The 23,764-nt window shown below is 39.4% G+C and overlaps 1 protein-coding gene across 1 annotated transcript; it reads right to left on the reverse strand.

Annotated features, from left to right (window-relative positions):
• Positions 1–1,554: 1,554 nt before the first annotated feature.
• Positions 1,555–22,966, reverse strand: LOC135476957 (glycosyltransferase 1 domain-containing protein 1-like). The gene is made up of 12 exons (XM_064757104.1): positions 22,901–22,966; positions 21,338–21,570; positions 17,866–18,014; positions 16,945–17,050; positions 14,572–14,632; positions 14,112–14,151; positions 13,360–13,605; positions 9,920–9,972; positions 8,450–8,493; positions 6,015–6,135; positions 4,738–4,836; positions 1,555–4,401 (listed from the first exon to the last, which is right to left on the reverse strand). Exons 2-12 carry the CDS (start codon positions 21,484–21,486, stop codon positions 4,252–4,254), a joined length of 1,218 nt encoding a protein of 405 aa, XP_064613174.1. The 5' UTR covers positions 21,487–21,570; positions 22,901–22,966; the 3' UTR covers positions 1,555–4,251.
• Positions 22,967–23,764: the final 798 nt, after the last annotated feature.

The raw sequence follows: 23,764 nt of genomic DNA on the forward strand, positions 1-23,764 counted from the left end.
ACAACTTTTGCTTCAGATGACCTATATGTTGGACGACAAAATCCACACCGCAACAACTTGTTTGACAAAGATTAAACTGATAATGGAGTTAAATACCGACGTGGTAATGTAAGTCATGACGTATGTGACATAGGTGTCCCAGGAAATTTCTTAAAAACACAGATTTAATATCAAAGTGTTTACAAAACAGGAACCATGCAATTAAAAACAGCTTGAAAATCTCAGAGGATTTTAAAAGTCTGCAATTCTTTAAAGTATCAGGCATACAAAGCAACTATCCATCATATATTTTTTACGACTTTGAAAGACATCGAAACGTATCCCGTTTTTCGGATTTTGAAAGACATCCAGATGCAAAACGTATCCGGTTTTTCGGATTTTGAAAGACATCAAGATGTAAAACGTATCCCGTTTTTCGGATTTTGAAAGACATCCAGATGCAAAATGTATCCGGTTTTTCGGATTTTGAAAGACATCAAGATGCAAAAAGCATCCGGTATTCCTGCCTTAAAAATCTATCAAAACAAACTGACACCGAGTAAAGTCGCCAAGACAAAAAAAAATGTATTAGCGGGACAAATGAATAGAACATGTTGTATGTCATTAGATAAAATCAAATAAATTCCCTCCATCCGACGGTCCCACCCATATATACATATGTTCTAATAAAACAAAGAATATAACTGCACCATATAATAGTGTCAAGACTATGTTCCACATTAAATATTTTTGTTTTTTTATAAATAATAGATCTGTACCATGATTACAAGGATATCTCCTACCCATGCTTATATGATGTATACGGCTACCATAATAAAGACCCACAGGTAATATTTTGATTTAAATAAATAATAGATTGTACTGTAACAGGCGTACCTTCTAACAAAATAATAGTTAGGCCTATATCTAATACATAAAAATTCTACATTCTGCTTATCACATTAGATATTTTGAGTCAAGTCTTGAGCGATCATATGAAGTAGAAATATCCAAAACAAAATACATGATCTTGCATATCAACATCTAAACATTTAACAAACGTGCCAATTCAAACAAAACAAAATCAAAAAATTATTTATAAAGCCCTGCGAAGTATTTAATGTTCAAAACTTACAACAAAAGCAACATTTTTTCTAGTAATTTTTTTTTCTCAATATTAACCATTCGTTTGAACAATTTACCAAAGACAGGACAAATAAAAGAGGTACGTGTTGCTAGAGCTTCATATAAGATCTTAAAGTCATTTAAAAAGCTCTATATTGTACCCATTAACATGATGAAATATTTCCCAGGTTTCGATTAATTAGACATTTTAACTCATAATTTTGATTGATCAATTCGCAGATTGATTGGTGTTCAAATTGATGTTCAAAACTTACAACAAAAGCAAGATTTTTTTTCTGGTAACGTTTTGATTTTTTTTTAATATTAACCATTCGTTTGTACAACTTACCAAAGACAGGACAAATAAAAGAGACACGTGTAGCTAGAGTTTCATATAAGACCTTGGTCATTTAAAAATTGCTTGAGCTCTATACTGTACCCATCATCATGATGAAATATTTCCCAGGTTTCGATTAATTAGACATTTTAACTCACAATTTTGATTGATCAAAATTGATCGCTGATTGATTGGTGTTATATTTCACATATCAACAATGTTTCCTCAAAGATGCTTAACTGATCAAATAACCATCAGTTTTACACAGTAAAGACTTATGGGCTATGTTGAACGTTTACTGCCAGGAAGGCCCCAAGAGTAGAGCAGCGAAAAGGAATTCGAACATTCAAAGAAACCCCCTTAATATACGCACAGCCATTACCTGCCCGTTAACTTATCATACAATTATCTACAAATTAACTTTAATGAGTATTTTTAATTACTTTCACTATTAATTTGGCTTACAGTGCAGACGTATGAAAAGTGCAGGTTAAGACACAGTTTCTACTAATATAAGGAGCTTACAGTATGTAAATGTTGATCTAATAAATCTGATAAAAACATAATGAGCAATATTGCTCCAAAATGTCTAGAAAACAAGGTCCCTCACTCAACCCGTCTATATACAGAACAAAAAACAGTTTTAGTAGTCTTTGGGATCGTTTTCGATGCAAAATTGGAAAGAAAAATACAAACAGCAATCCAGAAAAACAGACAAGATCACAGGGTATGTAGCACAAGTTTTGACATGAAAATGCAGCCATGAACGTTTTCCAAACAATGCAAAGGTGTATTAAAGAGGATACTCTTAAAATGGCCGTCATGGGTGGAGTATCTCCCTCCGCTCAGACAAATTTGTAAACAAATACCATAAGAAATTATTAAGACCTTTGCCTGTAAGATTGTCCTCTTTTTTCGCTGCGAATCAGCTGTACTGAAATTGTCCACATCACGAGCTAGGGATGATACCTGTCACAAAATATCCACTACTGCCCCAGGAGTTGAGCACTTTGTAGCAAGTAGCCTGAAGTCACTCCCATCACAGGGAAAATCAAATCACACATTTCACTGTTTTATCCATTCAAACAAAATCCGCACATGCCTATTTTCTAAAACATTACACGTTAAACTAACTTTACATACTTTAGAGTTGTACTTTCTTTGCCATGACCTTATTATAAAAACTTAATTAAACACTCTATCAAATATTAATACTGGACAGTAAAATTTTCTGATAAAACAGCCAATTATCTTTTGACACGAACAAACAGTGAAACACCAATTATCACGTTTCTGGACGATAACTATCCAATAAGAGAAAATCATTAGTGAAAAGAGAAGTGGGAAATCATGGTGGGTTAAATTTGATTTTGAATACTTTCAGGAATTTGCTGTATTTTTTGCCCCAAGTAGCACAAGAAAATTTTTAAAAAATTAGAGTTTTAAAAGCACCATGAAAACAGATTATACAAATTAGAACCAATTTTTTAAATGCTTTGTATGTTATGTATGAAAGTTTTCTTCTCTTCATTCATTTGACATAAATAAATCATTTTTTCCAGATGTTTGATTTTTCCTATTTGTGAAAGTTGTCATATTTTTCATTCCAGATAATGAGCAATATTGTCGTTGTTGTAAACACTAACGTTTTTGAGTTATTGATAAAAATATTCTATTGGATAAAATGGCACTCTTCACTGTTACCTGCAAATCCAGAGTTCCAGAGGTTAAAATTATCACCTGTGTGACCTTCAGTCTAAGACATTTTTTGTTAGGGACAGTCACAGGTGCAATGCTGTCCTGAGATAGGTGCTCCCTTAAAGTTCTGCCAGCAACCTGTGGATGGTCATGAGTTTTCCCGGGCTCTGCTTTCCACCCACCATGATGCTGGCCGCCGTCGTATAAGTGAAATATTCTTGAGCACGGCATAAAACACCAATCAAATAAATAAAACCAATAAATACTGTGGAACAAGTGGTATTTTCATTTTGTGGACATGTGACATATAAAAGGACTTTCAGATTGCCAGATGGAAAATTAAACTTAAATTCCAGGTGAATTCAAAAGATTACAAGTCTTCAAATCTGTCAACATTTTGACAATAATGTTAATAAGCCAATAGGCACAATGCAACTCGAACAGACTAGACTATTATCAAGACACAGCATAAGGATTTCCTGGATCTTATGAGGCTCATGTCAACATGTCAAAATTGTTCTCATAGTCAACATGTCAACATCATTTTCTTAGTCAACATGTCAACATCACTTTCATATCATATATGGACTGATAAAATTTAACTGATGTAATTGATTTGGTGTGCCCCAATGAAATGCTTCAATACAATAGCTTCCTTGTGATACAGATATTGTTTCGCATGAAAAAGCTGTCTGATGTTGTGAACAGTTTATGAAGATTTGCTGACATTTACATGCAATATGTGAACATAGCAAATTTTTGATTTCTCTGAAACTGGGATCAAAATTATTGTCAGTCTCATTTGTCACTTCAACAAGGCATGTGTTTCTGGAACTAAAGGCTTCAACCCTCATGACCCAGTCATCTCACATGCTTAAATATTTGTGGAGATATTGTAATATATACATCTGTGTAAACATATGCACCATATTTTTTCAGAACTTTGTAAAAATTTTATCGCTTAAAATATTGTAACAGTAAATATGAACATTGATAAATACAAGCATATTTTATGGTCTCATCTGTCAATAAATTACAAAATATGTGCACTTCAAATTCTGGACTTTAATCCTTCTTAATCCCTCTTCTTACGAGTTTGTAATTTCCTTGACTTATACTGCAAATTTCTGCACCAGTGAGAGGTAGGCTGATTGCTCAGTTGCCATGGAATGTCTGCTAACTACTTGCTCTTTTGCCCTCTTTGTCAAGCGAGCTCTCACATCAGGGGAAGTAAGCAAGAGTTCAGCCAGCTTTACAAAGTCCTGTCAACAGAGACAAGCAGACGCACTGTACGAGACTTTAGCACATAAAACTGAACAGTGGTACCCTGACTGTTTAAACCCATCAGGTACTCTAGATTGCCAATTAGGAAGTCCTGTATTTCCCAACAAGGGCTGTGTGTTATTTAGGCAGTGACAATGGCAATAAAGAATGAAGAATAACATGAGCCCACACACCCAAGGATAAATACAGTGACTGGAGATTACATAAATTTAGAGTGTTAGAGGCTGTTCATAGTGTGACCCACATACATATAAACAGAGAGGGTGGTGAACTAAACACTATTTTAATTCCCCACCACTCACCCATCTTGTTACCTGTGGACTGTGGAAGAGAAGTCCGTTATGCCCATGCTCAATTAGGTCACAGTTAGCGGGTATGTCCCGGGCAATTACAACTGTACCGACATCCATGGCCTGCAACAACAACCACAGGTAAACAAAATACAGGTGAGAGTCATACAGGCAAAAAAACAGCGGACGGAAAAGATGGTGCGGAGCAGAATGTGAACAGTTACGTAATACCAGAGATTATGATTTCCCGAGAAAAAGGGGAATTTTCCTTTAGCCTAGTGGTAGAAGCTTGGACTCCTAACCCAGAGATCGCTGGTTCAAATCCCCAGCTGGTAGAGTTGAAAAATTATAAATCCACATAATCAGACTTTCACAAACATGAATGAATGAATGAATGTTTGTGAAAGCGTGTATGAATGAATCTGAAAACTTCACTTGTAAACAAAATTAGTCTCACTGTCGCAGATCTGTTTGATTGTTAAACAGTGACTTTGCTAGACAATGTACAAGGAAATTTCCGCTTGGGCTGCCAGATGAATTTTACTGCTAATTTTACAGCCAAAAAAAACATAACTTTCTTCATCCTATTATATGTAAGACACACACAACAAACATCTCTTTCAAAAAAACATAGTTCTTATTCAAGAATACATAAATTTGCCTTCTTTATACTAGTTTGTTCTGAGTATGATATGTCAGGTGATTCCAGCTTTCAGGGACTAAATATGGCCCTAGTAACCTCATGAAAACATAATCTCTGGTATTACATAACTGTTCACAAGAAGATGAAAGCTCCACTCTAACTCAACATTTCAGCCAAAAAATTCCAAAATAAACTTCTCAAACATATCTGTGCTTTCACATTTGTTTACAGGAAGATTTCATTTATTTTCATTTGATTGGCATTTTACACAGCACTGAATAATATTTAACTTATATGACAGTGGCCAGCATTATAGTGGGAGGAAATCAGGCAGAGTCCAGGGCCCCATGACCACTTGCAGGTTGCTTGCTACATGACTAGAGTAGGTTTACAGCAACAAGGACAAATATGCAATGTAGAGGTAACACACCTGTCACAAAATGATTCATCAGATCAGTTCGTTTGGTAGCTTCTTTAACCCAACTTTCAACATGACTTGGGTCATTTCATGATTGCATCGCCAAGTACACAGAGGTAGATACTCTGTGAGTGCAACGATCAGTCATTAGGTCACTAGCTAGTCACAGATTTAAACAAAATGAAAACCTCATGTGTTTACCTAATGAAGCCTCGTGAGTTTTACGTGTGATGAACTGACCTCCAGTATGGCGGACGCCATGCCCTCGCTCCTAGACGAGTTGACCAGTGCTACACTATCCCTGATGGCGGCGTGGGTGTCCTCTAACTGCACCCCATCAATGTATGCCACACCTGGGGACCTGGGAGGAAAAGAGTACAGGACTAATTTAACTCAATGTCCACAAAGTAAGACACATGGACAGACATATCAAAAGGGCATCTGACCCTGACAATGTCATTTAGTGTCAACTGTAAATCATCAACAGTTTACCTGGATTCACGATAAATGAATCAGGCTAGGACTCCAGTCAAATATTATATTACCATTTTTGCAAAACCATACTTAGATGTACCATATCACAACCAGACACAAGTAATCATGGGATAAACTCTGAGGAATTATCTGCTAAATTATATGTGAAATACAGTAAACACTACTTTCTTGTCATTTTCACATGAGTGCCATGTCTCCTACAATGAGTGCCATGTCTCCCACAATAAGTGCCATGTCTCCCACAATGAGTGCCATGTCTCCCACAATGAGTGCCATGTCTCCTACAATAAGTGCCATGTCTCCCACAATGAGTGCCATGTCTCCCACAATGAGTGCCATGCCTCCCACAATGAGTGCCATGTCTCCCACAATGAGTGCCATGTCTCCCACAATAAGTGCCATGTCTCCCACAATGAGTGCCATGTCTCCTACAATAAGTGCCATGTCTCCCACAATAAGTGCCATGTCTCCCACAATGAGTACCATGTCTCCTATCTGACCATTTACATCATATTATGAGCAAGTTCCATGGACATACAGAAAGAATGGAAGATCGCGTTGTGGAGGTGTTAGATTGTTAGTGTTCACATGCTGTTTGCCATTAACACTGATCACACAGCTACCACACCCACTACCTAGTTAGCGATTAATGTATTGTCTCTGCTTAAGAACTCACATGGCCAGTGTGACAATGTACACACACACACACCACCTACAGCTAATGACCCTATGTAATATCTGTGCCTTGGAAATCAAATGGTCACTACAAAAAATGTGACTGTGTTCATCAACTTAACACATTTTCAGGTATTTTGCAGACAGAACAAGAAGCTTTCCACCTGCTGGAGCAAAGTCTCACAGTGCATTAAAAGTTAGTTAAAAATGGGTTAGCTCCAGTTGCCCATAATCATCCTCCATGAGGCACTACATGTATGCTCCAGTTGCCCATAATCATCATCCATGAGGCACTACATGTATGCTCCAGTTGCCCATAATCATCATCCATGAGGCACTACATGTATGCTACAGTTCCCCATAATCATCATCCATGAGGCACTACATGTATGCTCCAGTTCCCTATAATCATCCTCCACGAGGCACTACATGTATGCTCCAGTTCCCCATAATCATCACCCATGAGACACTACATGTATGCTCCAGTTCCCCATAATCATCACCCATGAGACACTACATGTATGCTCCAGTTCCCCATAATCATCACCCATGAGACACTACATGTATGCTCCAGTTCCCCATAATCATCACCCATGAGACACTACATGTAAGTACTGTCAATAATGACAACAGACAGAAACAAAAAAAAGAAACAGGAAAAGACACCAAATAAATTCTATAAGTAAATGTATTTAGAGAACAACAGAGCTAAGTTGTAGATGGCGTATTAGTATGGTAATCAACAGGTATACTTACACACCAAAATATGTGAGAATACATGTATATAACAAAACACACGTACTTGTATACATGTATGTGCACACGTGTACGCGAAAATACATTTACACAAAAACAAATGTACGTCATCTAAAATGAAATATAAACAAGTCCTCAACAAAGGTCAAAGTTTCAGATTTTGTTGAATGCCCCCCCCCCTCCCCCCTAACTAGTTTGACTTTTGTACAGATATTCCTTTGTAGTTGCAGGCGTAAAATTCATTGATTAAAATTTTAACTTCAATATGTGAATGGTCAGCAGAGAGCATACACTGGATTGGCACGGTTACCAGATCCATTTTGGCCAGTTGCTTAACAGGAAATTTTATCCAATCGAAACATTTCAAATGCTTAACCTCCACCTGAAGTTTGTTATCAAATTTCCATACACTGTTACTGGATGTTTACAAAATACAGAATAAAGTCAGTGCAGTGAGCACAAGTATTTTTTTCCTTGCCTATGACAACAATCTTTTAATACTTACATGTATGTGAAATAAATTAATTGTAATTAATACAAATCTGTTCGTTCACGCACTTTGTTGCTTTAGAACGATTCTTGTCACGAGTGTTCTTATAAAGCAATAAGGGACTGGAATGTTAGAACACTAATCTATAACAGTGAACCTGGTTTCTTAACACTAAAAAGGATGACCACTGTCATATAAGGGAAATATCCTTAACCTGAGCATGGCATACAATTATAAATAAATATAACACTGAACTCACCTGTCAACTTCCTGAATGAACTTTTGACAGTAGTCCTCCTCAATCTGCTTGGGATGTCAGAGATAAGAAAGTCTAATGAGAATATTGGGCATACTACGAAGAGAACAGTTCAAGTTTCAAAAAATGTCAGAAGTAAATTAGGCAATGGCGACATCACAAATCTTTTTCACTGGGAATTACTTTTGACATGCTCTGTTCGTTTACAAAACCTAAATTCTCCAAAGGGGGCTTCTTTCTTACATGTAGCTATGGAATTAATACAATATGAAACAGAGGCACGGCATTTACACTGTGTGGCATATATGAAATAATTCATTTTAATATTTTCACAGGATACTGCACTAGAAGTAGTGGACTGAATTCGCTGAATAGGTTTCAGGAACAATGAGCAAAAGAATCAATTAATGACCAATTTGCAGACAGTAATCTTTTATGGTTGTTATTAGAGGAAAGTAAGAAAAGTACGGAAAAGTAAGAAAAGTAAGAAAATAATATTAATACATGCATATGCTTGTATGTGTGCATGTATGTGTGCATGTATGTGTGCATGTATGTGTGCGTGTATGTGTGCATGTATGTGTGCATGTATGTGTGCGTGTATGTGTGCATGTATGTATGCAGGCTTGGGTATTCTTTCAGCCATACGACGACAAGGAGTAATTTGGTGTGTGTGTGTATATATAGTGTGTATTGCCACCACAGTGCTGGCAACTGTCGCCACTGAAGAATCATGCTGAAAACACTAGACATGAAACCCCACCCAGTTTCACTCACAGACTTCAAAGCCCTCGGAAAGCATCATTTAGAGTTGGATTTTATCAAAAAATTCTTTAAACATAGTTAGAAGACAATCTTTAATGTATATGTACATGGCAGCAGTCAGGTGGGAGAAACAGGTGGAAGAGTCTGGAGTAAACCACAGACCTTCAGCAAGTTACTGACGAACCCCCTGACTTAAAGCACAGTCAAACACACAGTGAGTGAGTTAGTGCTTGAGGTTTAACGTCATACTTAACAATTTATCAGTCATATGACGATGAAGGAATCCTTGGAGTGCATGTAATGTGCCTCCTTGTTGCAGGACAGATTTCCACTGCTCTTTTATCTAGTGCTGCTTTCTGAGATGCCTTACCGAAGGCAAGCAAGGCGCCCAGCCTGAGCCATTATACTGATACGGGTCAACCAGTCCCCTTCATGCTGAACAGCAAGCTAGAAAGTTACAACTTCCTCTCAGGTGTGACTCAACCCAGCACTGACTCTGGATCTACCGCTCCCGAAGTGGACACTCTCCCAACTGTGCTATCGGGGCCAGTCAGTCAAACACAGAAGAGCTTGTATCAAATACACCTGCCAGCGCTTTAACCATCTGAGCTAGCCCAAGTATGAGTGTAATTTCTACATGAACATGAAGATTTCATCCTGAAGCAAGAGCATGAGCAGTGCAGAATATTTACCCTCTTAGAGTCATACCTTAGGACCAAGGAAAACCAGGTAGGCAGACTGTTCATTGTTCACATGCCAGTCTGAAACACAGCAAGGTGAAAGCTGTCAATCACGTGCCCGTCTGAAACACTGCAAGCTGAAAGCTGTCAATGACATAATGTCTGCCCGGGGGCTGTTTCTCAAAGGGGTTGTAAGGTTACGCTGACCTAATCACCATGACGATGCATTCTGACAGCATACGTCACCTTGGTAATTGTGACCGATGTAACATTACGACCGCTCTGAGAAACACCTCTCAGGTTCTATAACATGTTTTCTATAATGCTGTGAACACCGGACTAGGATCAGTGAAAGGAAAAAATAATGCTTTATCCAGAAGTTTGAGAAAACTGAAGCTTGTTCTGTTCATGAGCCTAATGCACCTTCAAAAGCCTCAGAAGCTGAAAACTGCTGATGAGCCTAATGAACCTTTACCAGTCTCAGAAGCAGAAAACTGCTGATGAGCCTTATGCACCTTTACCAGTTTCAGAAGCAGAAAACTGCTGATGAGCCTAATGAACCTTTACCAGTCTCAGAAGCAGAAAACTGCTGATGAGCCTTATGCACCTTTACCAGTCTCAGAAGCAGAAAACTGCTGATGAGCCTAATGAACCTTTACCAGTCTCTGAAGCAGAAAACTGCTGATGGGCCTAATGAACCTTTACCAGTCTCTGAAGTAGAAAACTGCTGATGAGCCTAATGAACCTTTACCAGTCTCTGAAGCAGAAAACTGCTGATGGGCCTAATGAACCTTTACCAGTCTCATAAGCAGAAAACTGCTGGTGAGCCTAATGAACCTTTACCAGTCTCATAAGCAGAAAACTGCTGATGGGCCTAATGAACCTTTACCAGTCTCTGAAGCAGAAAACTGCTGATGGGCCTAATGAACCTTTACCAGTCTCATAAGCAGAAAACTGCTGATGAGCCTAATGAACCTTTACCAGTCTCAGAAGCAGAAAACTGCTGATGAGCCTAGAACCTTTACCAGTCTCAGAAGCAGAAAACTGCTGATGGGCCTAATGCACCTTCTCCAGTCTCAGAATCAGAAATCTGCTGATGAGCCTAATGAACCTTTACCAGTCTCATAAGCAGAAAACTGCTGATGAGCCTTATGCACCTTCTCCAGTCTCAGAAGCAGAAAACTGCTGGTGAGCCTAATGAACCTTTACCAGCCTCTGAAGCAGAAAACTGCTGGTGAGCCTAATGAACCTTTACCAGTCTCTGAAGTAGAAAACTGCTGATGAGCCTAATGAACCTTTACCAGTCTCTGAAGTAGAAAACTGCTGGTGAGCCTAATGAACCTTTACCAGTCTCAGAAGCAGAAAACTGCTGGTGAGCCTAATGAACCTTTACCAGTCTCAGAAGCAGAAAACTGCTGATGAGCCTAATGCACCTTCTCCAGTCTCAGAAGCAGAAAACTGCTGGTGAGCCTAATGAACCTTTACCAGCCTCTGAAGCAGAAAACTGCTGGTGAGCCTAATGAACCTTTACCAGTCTCTGAAGTAGAAAACTGCTGATGAGCCTAATGCACCTTTACCAGTCTCTGAAGTAGAAAACTGCTGGTGAGCCTAATGAACCTTTACCAGTCTCAGAAGCAGAAAACTGCTGATGAGCCTAATGCACCTTCTCCAGTCTCTGAAGCAGAAAACTGCTGGTGAGCCTAATGAACCTTTACCAGCCTCTGAAGCAGAAAACTGCTGGTGAGCCTAATGAACCTTTACCAGTCTCTGAAGTAGAAAACTGCTGATGAGCCTAATGAACCTTTACCAGTCTCTGAAGCAGAAAACTGCTGATGAACCTAATGCACCTTTACCAGTCTCATAAGCAGAAAACTGCTGGTGAGCCTAATGAACCTTTACCAGTCTCAGAAGCAGAAAACTGCTGATGAGTCTAATGAACCTTTACCAGTCTCTGAAGCAGAAAACTGCTGATGAGCCTAATGAACCTTTACCAGTCTCTGAAGCAGAAAACTGCTGATGAGTCTAATGAACCTTTACCAGTCTCTGAAGCAGAAAACTGCTGGTGAGCCTAATGAACCTTTACCAGTCTCAGAAGCAGAAAACTGCAGATGAGCCTAATGAACCTTTACCAGTCTCTGAAGCAGAAAACTGCTGGTGAGCCTAATGAACCTTTACCAGTCTCATAAGCAGAAAACTGCTGATGAGCCTAATGAACCTTTACCAGTCTCAGAAGCAGAAAACTGCTGGTGAGCCTAATGAACCTTTACCAGTCTCATAAGCAGAAAACTGCTGGTGAGCCTAATGCACCTTTACCAGTCTCAGAAGCAGAAAACTGCTGATGAGCCTAATGAACCTTTACCAGTCTCAGAAGTAGAAAACTGCTGGTGAGCCTAATGAACCTTTACCAGTCTCATAAGCAGAAAACTGCTGGTGAGCCTAATGAACCTTTACCAGTCTCAGAAGCAAAAAACTGCTGGTGAGCCTAATGAACCTTTACCAGTTTCAGAAGCAGAAAACTGCTGATGAGCCTAATGAACCTTTACCAGTCTCTGAAGCAGAAAACTGCTGATGAGCCTAATGAACCTTTACCAGTCTCAGAAGCAGAAAACTGCTGATGAGCCTAATGAATCTTTACCAGTCTCAGAAGCAGAAAACTGCTGATGAGCCTAATGAACCTTTACCAGTCTCAGAAGCAGAAAACTGCTGATGGGCCTAATGCACCTTCTCCAGTCTCAGAAGCAGAAAACTGCTGATGAGCCTAATGAACCTTTACCAGCCTCTGAAGTAGAAAACTGCTGATGAGCCTAATGAACCTTTACCAGTCTCTGAAGTAGAAAACTGCTGATGAGCCTAATGAACCTTTACCAGCCTCAGAAGCAGAAAACAGCTGATGAGCCTAATGAACCTTTACCAGTCTCTGAAGTAGAAAACTGCTGTTGCTTAAAATGTATAACATTTGGCAAATGATAATCACTGAAAAATAATTCAAAACCACACATATCAAAAGTATACACTTTTTTTGGTATATCCCACCCATATGTTGAGAGAAAAAAAAAACCTCCTACTCCATGTAACACAAGAATAAAACACATCATCATACAACACTCCCTATGTGGAGTCAAGCTACAAATATGTCAGATACAAGAGTCTGATTTACTGTATTCCAACTAAAGTTTAACATTTCTCAGGTGATACATCTGATTTTATTCATACATCTTTTAAGGGCACTTAAGGCTTTTCTCTGAAGTTTGATTTATTTATTTACGTTCAATGACTTTGTGTGCTTCTGAAAGTGCATTTTCACTTGAGGGGAAATACAGTAACTTAGATAATTCCCTGTTCATGTGTGGAGATAGAAGAATGAATCAATGAATGAATGATTAACGCTTCACGCCAAGTTGGCAATATTTCAGCCATATCATCACAGGAGTTTGAAATGAAGACTATAAGCTCCTCACCTGACCTTACCTGAGAAAGCCTGGATCAGAAACAGAGGGTCCTTGACAGCCCGAATTCCTCCCACCACTAGGAAGATGCTGACCTCTGAGATGCCTGTCGGACCTCCAGAGGTCACCACATCAGTCTGAGTTCCAGAGGTCACCACATCAGTCTGACCTCCAGAGGTCACCACATCAGTTTGACCCTTGAAGGTCATGACACCCATACGCCTGAAGTAGTTCTGCAGGGAAAAACTGGATGGGCAGGTGCAGACAGCTGGGAAAAAAAAGACAGCTTGATTACTCATGCATTATGGAGACACCGTAAAACAAGCTCCCTACCTTTTAGAGTTGTCAGGCTGACAGGACAAAAACAGCCATTACTGTCCAAGAAAATGTATGAAACAATGTGAAAGTTTGTCAAATCTGATCTCTAACTTGACACAGGGATGTGTCATTGATTTATGGTCATGAAAACAATCAGATTTTTGTTCACTATGTTCACGATACAAGTACAATACAGGATCCAATTTTCCTGACGATTATTGGCTATATCATTGCTAAAATCATTATTACCACCAATAAGAGATGGACATTACTGAAGGTGTAAACTTCTCTGAATTCATTATTCTTCTTCAAACAAAAATGAAACTTTTGTAGTTGTGAACCATAGATTAGTAAACAAAAAAAATGATGGATTCCACTAATTCACAAAAAAAAGTACATGTCTGTTGCCATAATGAAGCTATGTACTAAGTAACTGTACAGGTGAGAAAGCTTTACCTTGTGGAATAATGGCAATATCTGAACAAGAAATTTCTGGCTGGCAAAAAACAGAAAAGAGAAATGTCAAAGTATTTTTTTATATATAAAACAACTTTGAAAAATGACACACATAATTAACTTAACCTGAGCCAGTGAGAGTTGACAGCAGTTATATGACTATGGTTCGGGCTTAAGAGGTTCTACAGTGCAGGATTTTGGACAATATGTGAGATTTATAAAAAAAACTACTATGGAACTTTTGAATCTCAAAGCAACATTTTACATGCATTGATCTGCCAGACAGTTACACTGTTAAATGTAAGGTACATGTAACTGAATAAAAAGTTTTGAAAAAGTTGACAAAATGCTTTTCCTTAAACCCAGGATATAGATAACACCAAAGAATACGTACATAATATACTTTAAATGGGAATTCTTCTAGGACTAACTTGCTCATTTTCATGATTCTGACAGTTACTCTACTGATTTTAGGTGTTTCAGGGTTTCTTTGGAACATAGGAAGGTATTGTACTGGACAACTGTAAATTTCAGCACCAAAAATAACATTTTCAGACATTTCTTTGCCTCTAAAAATGCACTTTTGTGGGGGAAATTTTAGGTCATTTAGGGTATTTATTTACCAAGTTCACTTGATTTGTATTTCATGCTGTGCTTAATTAATTCACATGTATTTATTTCATTGCTGGTTTTAAGAATTTGCTGTGCTCAAGATATTTCACTTCCGTGAAGGTTTACAGTTTTTTACGCCATACTCAAGAATATTTCTATTCTACAATGGCGCACAGCATTATGACGGGAGAAAACCAGGCAGAGCCCGGGGGAAACCCACAACCATCCACTGGTTGCCCACAGACCTTCCTACGTATGATGGAGACGAAGCCAGCATGAACTGGATTTGAACTCACAGCGACTGCATTGAAGAGAGCTAGGCTCCTTGGTCACTGTCCTGCACTAAGCCATGGATACCCACAGTATATAGAAACCACCCCAAAACCTAACAAACCCCTGGATTTATAGCTACACCAGAATCTTACCCATTTTTGAGAACTTCAGTCACAAGAGACCTTCCAAATGCGACAATCTTTCTTGAGGTCAAACAACAAAGAAAGAGTAAATATCAGGTGATTGGTAAACAAGGAAGGCATGATGACAAACCAATGTTGACCACATGGCTGGGATGAGGCAAAGTTATATAGGTGTGAATGCCTGGATATGTACTGTCAGGTTTATTAAGGGACCGTATTCAGTCATCGTTCGAGGGCTAGACGCGGTTGCGATATCTTGCCTAAGATGGCAACACGGCGGGTGTAAGTCACTGGGTGTCCTACATTGGGCAGTCCAGCGTAGTCTCCCGCTGTGAAAATCGGCTAGACTCCACGCGGCTTGCTCAAACTGAAAAATAGTTCCGATCTTTCAGCAAGAACAACATTTGGATAGGCACTGTGGCCAAATAAAGATTTGAATCCTTAAAGGAAAAGGGGGTGGAGTTGAAACCATGCCAGTTTTTAGCTCTGAGAACAGAATTCAATAATAGCTGACAAAAGCAAAGCATTAAATGGAATGGCTTCATCTGTTTCCTGGCTTCCAATATCCTTTTCAAGGTAACACACTGATGTCTGCAACATCAGCTGACAAAAAGAAAATATTAAATAAAGTGGCTTGTTTAGTGTGGAGTATGGCCGCCCACGGGCCAAGTGAATTATTTGCTGCCTTACTTAATTATTTGTATGCATGGGAATTATAAAACTACAATACTGGCCGAAACGAGAAACCGCATGATGATAGCCCGAGAAAAACATGGCTCTGGAAGGAAGTACGTTAGGTGCAGACAAGTGGAAAGTTTTACAATCTTCAATATTTATCACTGTAACTGGACTGGGTGTAAGTTTAAATCAAACACGTCAATCGCAGAGTGCTATGATTTTGTTGGGACAATTCCTAATATTAATACAGTAATTTACAACACGCGTTCAGTATCGGAGGTTTACTACCTCAGGCACGATTTGTCCGACTCGCCACAACAGCTGATATCAATACGCCAGTTGTATGTGGTCACTCCTGCTGAACACTCCATGAAGACAAACGAAGTCAACTAAAAAGGCCGCAGGTGGTATACCAACTCTCGTCAAGCGCTGACTTATCAATCTATCATGGCACGACTGGTGCAGGGTGCTACCATGTTAACAGTCATCGTGCCACGACTGAACCGAAAACGAAGGCTGAAGACGGTCCCTAACACTTTCTGCACTTTCCATAAAAGAAAAAAGCGCTTTGTCTTGGAATACAGACCTGCGAGGGACAGAAAACAAAAGTTTTGCAGCTTAGTAAACAGCTGAGAGTCAGCCCTCTCAGATCATCCTAACCTGATACAGAGGAGCCGAAATACAAGTACTCTATATGTCAACAGCCAGTCATTCCTAGTTTGTATTCCCTGTCAAGGCGACCGACGTGACATTGTTCACTCTTGCCTTCTTTACACAATTTTGTCGTCATATGACTGAAAAATTATTAAGTATGTTAAACCCCAAGCACTCACTCACTCTTTACACAATTCACCTGCGTTTATGAAGGCTTTTGTCCTAGCATCCAATATAATGTTAAAAATCAAATCATACATGGATTTTTGATTTGATTGGTGTTATACGCCGTACCCAAAAATATTTCACTTATACAACGGCGGCCAGCATTATGGTGGGTGGAAACCGGGTACAACCCAGGGGAAACCCACGACCATCTGCAGGTTGCTGGCAGACCTTCCCACCTATGGGCATACATGGAAGATTTAGCCCTATTTTTACATGCCATCATATTGAAGACTTAAGGTACATACCTGGCTCTATGCAGAACTGTCCTCATCAGCTCAAACTTCTCTGGATCTTTACTATAGTCATGAACATCTGTACCTCCCAGAATCACAGCATAAGGGACGGGGCAGCCTGAAGGGGAGACGCAGGCACAAGGGAGATAAATGTATACACGATCATGACAATCATTCAACTGGTTAGCAGCTGTTCTTTATTTAGGGAATTAACGTGATGCATTTAACATGATTTCAGTCATATCACGAGGATGTTTTCTTGTATCAAATCACCGCAACATGGACAATTGTGCTGCTGCCTCACTGTAAAACAATATTCAAGAATTTTTCTTTAATACAAAACTGTGAGTTTAATGTTTTAAAGGATATATGAAGCAGTTTATTTTATCCCTTAATTAGTGAGTGAGTGTGTGCTTTGGGTTTAACATCGTACTTAACAATTTTTCAGTCATATGCTGACAAAACAATACTTACAATGCATGCAATGTACCTCCTTGTTGCAGGACGGATTTTCACCGCTCTTTTATCTAGTGCTGCTTCACGGAGATGACTATACCTAAGGCAAATGAGCTGCTTCACCCGAGCCACTATACTGATACGGGTCAACCAGCAGCTGTACTATCTTCTTCCTGCTGAAGCTGCAACTGCCTCTTTTAAAGTCTATGGTGTGACTCGACCCAGGATTTACCCTGGATCTACCGCTCCCAAACCAGATGCTCTACCAACTGTGCTAGCAAGGCTGGTATATCCCTTAATTAATATGCAGTTTGGAATGTATTCTTACTTAAAGAAGCACAAAAAAGGTTTTCAACTTTCTTCTTGGGACATAAAAATGGCTTTAAACCACATACAGTTTTTTGTAAGGCCCCTGCAGTCAGTCCAGTAGCATGTCACCCCCATCCATCCCACTATTACTTCCATGTGATAACTTACCTGTGAGTATGATACCTGAGTGGTAGGCATGCAGACTAAGAACAAACTTCACATGTCTGGTTGATATGTACTCCTGGAAAGACTGATTGTTCAAAAATGTCTTAGTCTCTTCCATAAGGCACTGGTAACCAGCATTCTCAAAGTGATATCTGTCCAAAGATCAAAAGATTCTTTAAGTTAGTGAATTTAAGAAATAGTGGTATGTTATAAATGTTGTTAGCTTGGTTAGCATAGTTTCTGAAATAAATATAAATAAACGCAAGAAATAAATATAAGACGTCATGTGAGAGAAAACTTTCACCCAGGATTCCACTGAACTCACAACAAATTTAACCACACAGCATAAAAATAATACTTACATGCATAAAACAGAACAAGTTAGATACAAATTTCTCCTTCATTACTTTGGACACCTATCACATGTATGAAATGCATTTGTTTGAAATGTATAAAGGAATACCAGCAGCAATGTGGTGAGTACAGCCCCTGAGGGGAATCTTCATGGATGTTGCTGATGGATATGTTGTTACCATGACAACCACATAAGTGGACAAATGTGTCCACCAAAAATGAAAACTTTATATGGAAAACAGTTGGAGTTGCAGCCGGGACACAAAATCATTTCTATATATATATATATACATATACATGTAAAAGGAAAATGGTTATCTGGTTACCATGACAACTGCAGAAATGGACAAATGTGAGTTGTGACACATCTGTGTATCTATGTATCCACCAAAAAGTAAAACTCTGCATGGAAAATAGTTGGAGTTGTAGCCCAGACACAAAATCATATCTATTTATATAGCATACAAGGAAAATGGCTATCTGGTTACCAGGACAACCGTGAAAATGGACAAATGTAAGTTGCAACACATAGTCATCTGTGTATATATGTATCCACCAAAAATTAAAACCCTATGTAGAAAACTGTTGGAGTTATAGCCTGGATACAAAATCATATCTATTTATATAGTATCATTGCTACAGGTAAGAGGCGTCCAGGCGTTAATACCCTTAAAAAATCTGATGAAATGCTTCTAAAATTAAAACAGAGCGTATTGTATAGGCCTGAAGATTTGTGTGTATACGCCTAAGTTTCCGAAAGCTTGTGTAAGTGCAAGATTTAAAGTAGATAGCCCTGCCAAAATCAAAAGTAACTCTTCGCAGCGAACCATGTGCTCGACGTTTTGACGAAGTGTTTTCAGACACTCTAGGCTATAGCAAAAGCTCCTGTGCCACCACCCACAGCAGTGGAGATTGCCTATATGATATTTGTCTTTGTGACATTATCAAGTGCTTACCATGAAGAAGATGTAGCAATGGGTTAAAAATGGTCTTTTTGGTTACTATACTGCAAGTTCTGCTTCAAAGCTGCACAAAATCATCCTAATATTGCTCCCAAATGTCCGATTTCAATTCACCAAGAATCGTCAGTCAATCGGGAAAACGTTGGCCCTTACATTTGGATTTAGCCCATATCAACAATTGCTTTATCATATTTTGACCCAAAGACGATAAGTTTGTGCGGGCCAAGAAATTTTTAGACGGGTAAAAGAAAATTTACCTGTCTAATAAACCCCACACAGGTTGATGCGAAATAAATGTATTAATTTCATTCCTCCTGCAGAAGAGCAGAAAAAATTACAGTATTATAGAATGTTTTTGAGTAACCGACACATCTACTGGTGTACTGGGTAGTCCTGTCTACAAAGGAAAGAATCTCTGTACATGTCGGCCTATCTATACATGCATGCACATGTAGGTCTATATCTTTTCTTCATCACCTTTCACTCGATCAACTTCACATTTTCAACGTGTATTACTGGTGGACAAAATATTGAAGTGTTGAGTATTTTGCATCCCTTTGGTTCAATGTTGGGAGTACCGTACTCCCTCTGCCAAAAAATTATTTGTGGAACTGTAGTATACATATGGAAATAGCAATCTGGTAACCATGACAACCTCCAAAATGGACAAATGTGAATCGCGTAGCGTTGTCATCAAAAAATTATTTGTGGAACTGTAGTTTACATACGGAAACAGCAATCTGGTAACCATGACAACCTCCAAAATGGACAAATATGAATCGCGTAGCGTTGTCATCAAAAAATTATTTGTGGAACTGTAGTATACATATGGAAATAGCAATCTGGTAACCATGACAACCGCCAAAATGGACAAATGTGAATCGCGTAGGGTTGTCATCAAAAAATTATTTGTGGAACTGTAGTATACATACGGAAATAGCAATCTAGTAACCATGACAACCGCCAAAATGGACAAATGTGAATCGCATAGCGTTGTCATCTGTGTATGTATCCGCAAAAAATGAAAACTAGCCCAGGGCCCAGTTACACAAAGAGGTCATACATGAACGTTAATCACGCATATAGAACAACGGTACAGAAATAGTGGTGTGCAAACTATGGTACCACTTATGTACCATAAAAAATGTTGTACATCGCTGTGTGAAACTGGGCCCTGATTTATAGCCTGGACACCAATTCATATCTATTTACATGTATATAGTGTATAAAAAAATGGCAATCAGGTAACCATGACAACCGCTCAAATAGGCAAATTATGGGAGTATCTATGTATCAATGAATCCACCAAAAGCTAAAATTTTATGCAAATAACAGTTGGAGTTGTAGCCCGGGCATGAAACCGTATCTAATTATACATTTATAAAATAAGGAAAATGGCTATGTGGTCACCATAACAACCACAGAAATGAACAAAGGTGAGTCGCCACACATTGTCATTTGTGTACCTATGTATCCACCAAACTTCAAAAACTCTGTGGGAAACAACTGGAGATAGCCCGGACACAAATGTGGACAGACAAAATTGCTATAAACTACGCTATGCCTAATGGCAAAGGTGCATAACTAGATAAACAAAACCAAAAATTAACAGAACCATATCTACCTGAGCCTAACTGAACCACACCTCCCATAGGCTAACAGAACCACACTTCCCAAAGCCTAATAGAGCAACACCTCCCATAGGCAAAAGAGAGCCACACTTCCCAAAGCCTAACAGACTCACACCCTCCATAGGCCAAAGAGAGTCACACTTTCCAAAGCCTAACAGGGTCACACCCCCCATAGGCCAAAGAGAGCCAAACCTCCCAAAGCCGAACATAGCTACATGTACATCTCCCAAAGCCTAACAGAACCACACCTCCCAAAGCCTAACAGAACCACATCTCCCAAAGCCGAACAGAACCACACCTCCCAAAGCCTAACAGAGCCACATCTCCCAAAGCCGAACAGAACCACACCTCCCATAGGCCAAAGAGAGCCACACCTCCCAAAGCCTAACAGAGCCACATCTCCCAAAGCCTAACAGAACCACACCTCCCAAAGCCTAACAGAGCCACATCTCCCAAAGTCTAACAGAACCACACTTCCCAAAGCCTAATAGAGCCACACCTCCTAAAGCCTAACACAACCACACTTACCTGAGCCTCACAGCTGTGGAGTAATTCCCACTCATCTTCTTGAGGGGAGCCAGCAACAGAATGGTAGTGCGTCTGGGTGTCATGGCTGACTGTGGGGGTGATAGGGGGCCCCTGATGGAGGCTGGACTCACCCCTCCCTCCCTCTGCATCACCACAGCCCACTAAGACCAACGCATCCTGAATTCACAGTCACAGGTCTTTCCACAGTCAACTTCACCTGGATAGTACAGGACCTTCGATAAGTTAAAACACAAACAGGTGTAAAAAAATTTTTTACGACGAGATACCATGACGAGATGTTACTTTCTATGCATATCATTTATTTTTTCCTGCATTTGACTGTTGTTTCAATCATACAAAAACTGTAACTGAGTTACAAATGTCAGGAACCCAGAGTGAGTGGCTTAAGCCATCAACTTTTGGCTTTTCCAGTGTTACTTACCAACTACCCCATGTGTACCACATTGGTGAAACTCACACCACCAAATGTAAAGAATTCGCATCTGAAAGAGCTGTCACCTGTTGTAAGGCGTAGGCAGATATTTCTACTCATCTCTTCATACTGCGCTGGCAGAGCATCACAGACTCAGTGACAACCTCTGACGTACAGTAAACCATACGTTATTTCACACCTAGCTACAAAACTTCTTTCTAAACATTGTCTCCAGCCCAAAACAAGTGCCACTTTGGCTCTTTATAGAGTCTTGTACCCTTCAACATGAATGCATATGGCCAACCAGACCCAAATTCATGACAAGGTAAACTATTTGAAAAAAAAAAAAATGCCATTAGACGTATCAGGTTTAAAGCGCGCATGCTGTCAAGGAACTGTCATGACTGTGATGAAGGAAAAATGGCTGCTGCTTTTGTGAGGGCCATGTCATGCCATTTACACTTAGTGAAATATATGTGGGTAGGGTGTATATATGTGCAGGCTGAACGTATGACCTACAGTTGACACCTTTTGTGGACTGCAGCCATCGTTTACAAATGACTTATCAGGCTTGTGAAACGGTGTAGGACTTAACATAGTTTGCTGCTGTGGCCAAGTACAAGAAGACACAGCTTTAAAGTACAGCTTTAAACCTGCTGTGGCCAAGTACAAGAAGAAGAGTTATAACAGCCACAAGTCTGCTGACCGTTTCGTTCACCGTTTAGATAATCTTACCCTAACGGTAACAAATATAAACCATTAATCCTATTATAATCAATGTACCGGGTAGGCCTACATGTAATAGATAGTTTTTTTTATTAATTTCGAATATCTGTATTAATCGGTGTATTACATTCGACTGATGAGGATAGCAAAGGAGGTTTCAAACGACGCAGGCAAGTCAAAATGATTATTCCCCCACGACAGTCTAAATGTACAACTGTCAGCGATTTCTCACATAATCATGTACCTTCCTACAACAACAACAACAGCATCGCGAACTTAACAAATGCAAAGGCCGACAAACTACAAATAATGAATAGTTAAGTTAACATAAGTCACCTCAGATCCTTGAAAATGACCTAAACAAACGGGTAGAAATGTTGAAAGGACAGTTTTCCCCTACTTACGAACGTGTCATGTCAACCGATCGTTTCAATCCATCTACAAAACGTGCTCGTTATGTTTCGTCGGAGTCGCAACGTGCAAGAATTAACTCCCTTGACCTATCTATCTGTGTATTGTGATGATACCATGAAGGCATGAGGCATCCTGTGTGTTACCTTCTCCACAGTTTTCCAATAAGGCAGCACTGTTTTCAGTGGCCACATAACAACCCTGCAGGCAGAAAGCATTAATCAGACCGCTCAGCCAGAAAATCCTCATATCTTCCAAACAAACGCAGGTGTAAAATACACGCATGTACACCTCCTAAATGACTACACTTATTTGACAGTATATATTTACTGTGCACAAGGGGGCCTCCGTGGCTCAGTTCGTTAGCGCGCTAGCGCAGCGTAATGACCCAGGAGCCTCTCACCAGTGAGGTCGCTGTGAGGTCGTCCAGCTCATGCTGGCTTCCTCTACGGTCGTACGTGGAAAGGTCAGGCATCAGCCTGCGGATGGTTGTGGGTTTCCCCCAGGCTCTGCCCGGTTTCCACCCACCGTAATGCTGGCCGCCACCGTATAAGTAAAATATTCTTGAGTGCGGCGTAAAACACAAATCTAATAAATAAATAAATCAGTAAATAAAATAAATAAATCACTGTACACACAGTTATCATTGCAATGAATGAAATGATAATGCAATGAAAGTCTGATTTACATAAGCCAGTGAAACAAAAACTATGTAATGATCCACTCAAAGAAAACCGGTTTTCAAATTGCTAGCTGACTATGACATCATTATGCAACAAAGTCAAGAAATTAAGGTGGTCACACAATCCTGATGAGCAATACAATACACTGCTTTTCACAGAAATAAACACAAGTCT

Source organism: Liolophura sinensis, chromosome 10, assembly GCF_032854445.1.
Source record: "Liolophura sinensis isolate JHLJ2023 chromosome 10, CUHK_Ljap_v2, whole genome shotgun sequence".
Lineage (NCBI taxonomy): Eukaryota > Metazoa > Mollusca > Polyplacophora > Chitonida > Chitonidae > Liolophura > Liolophura sinensis.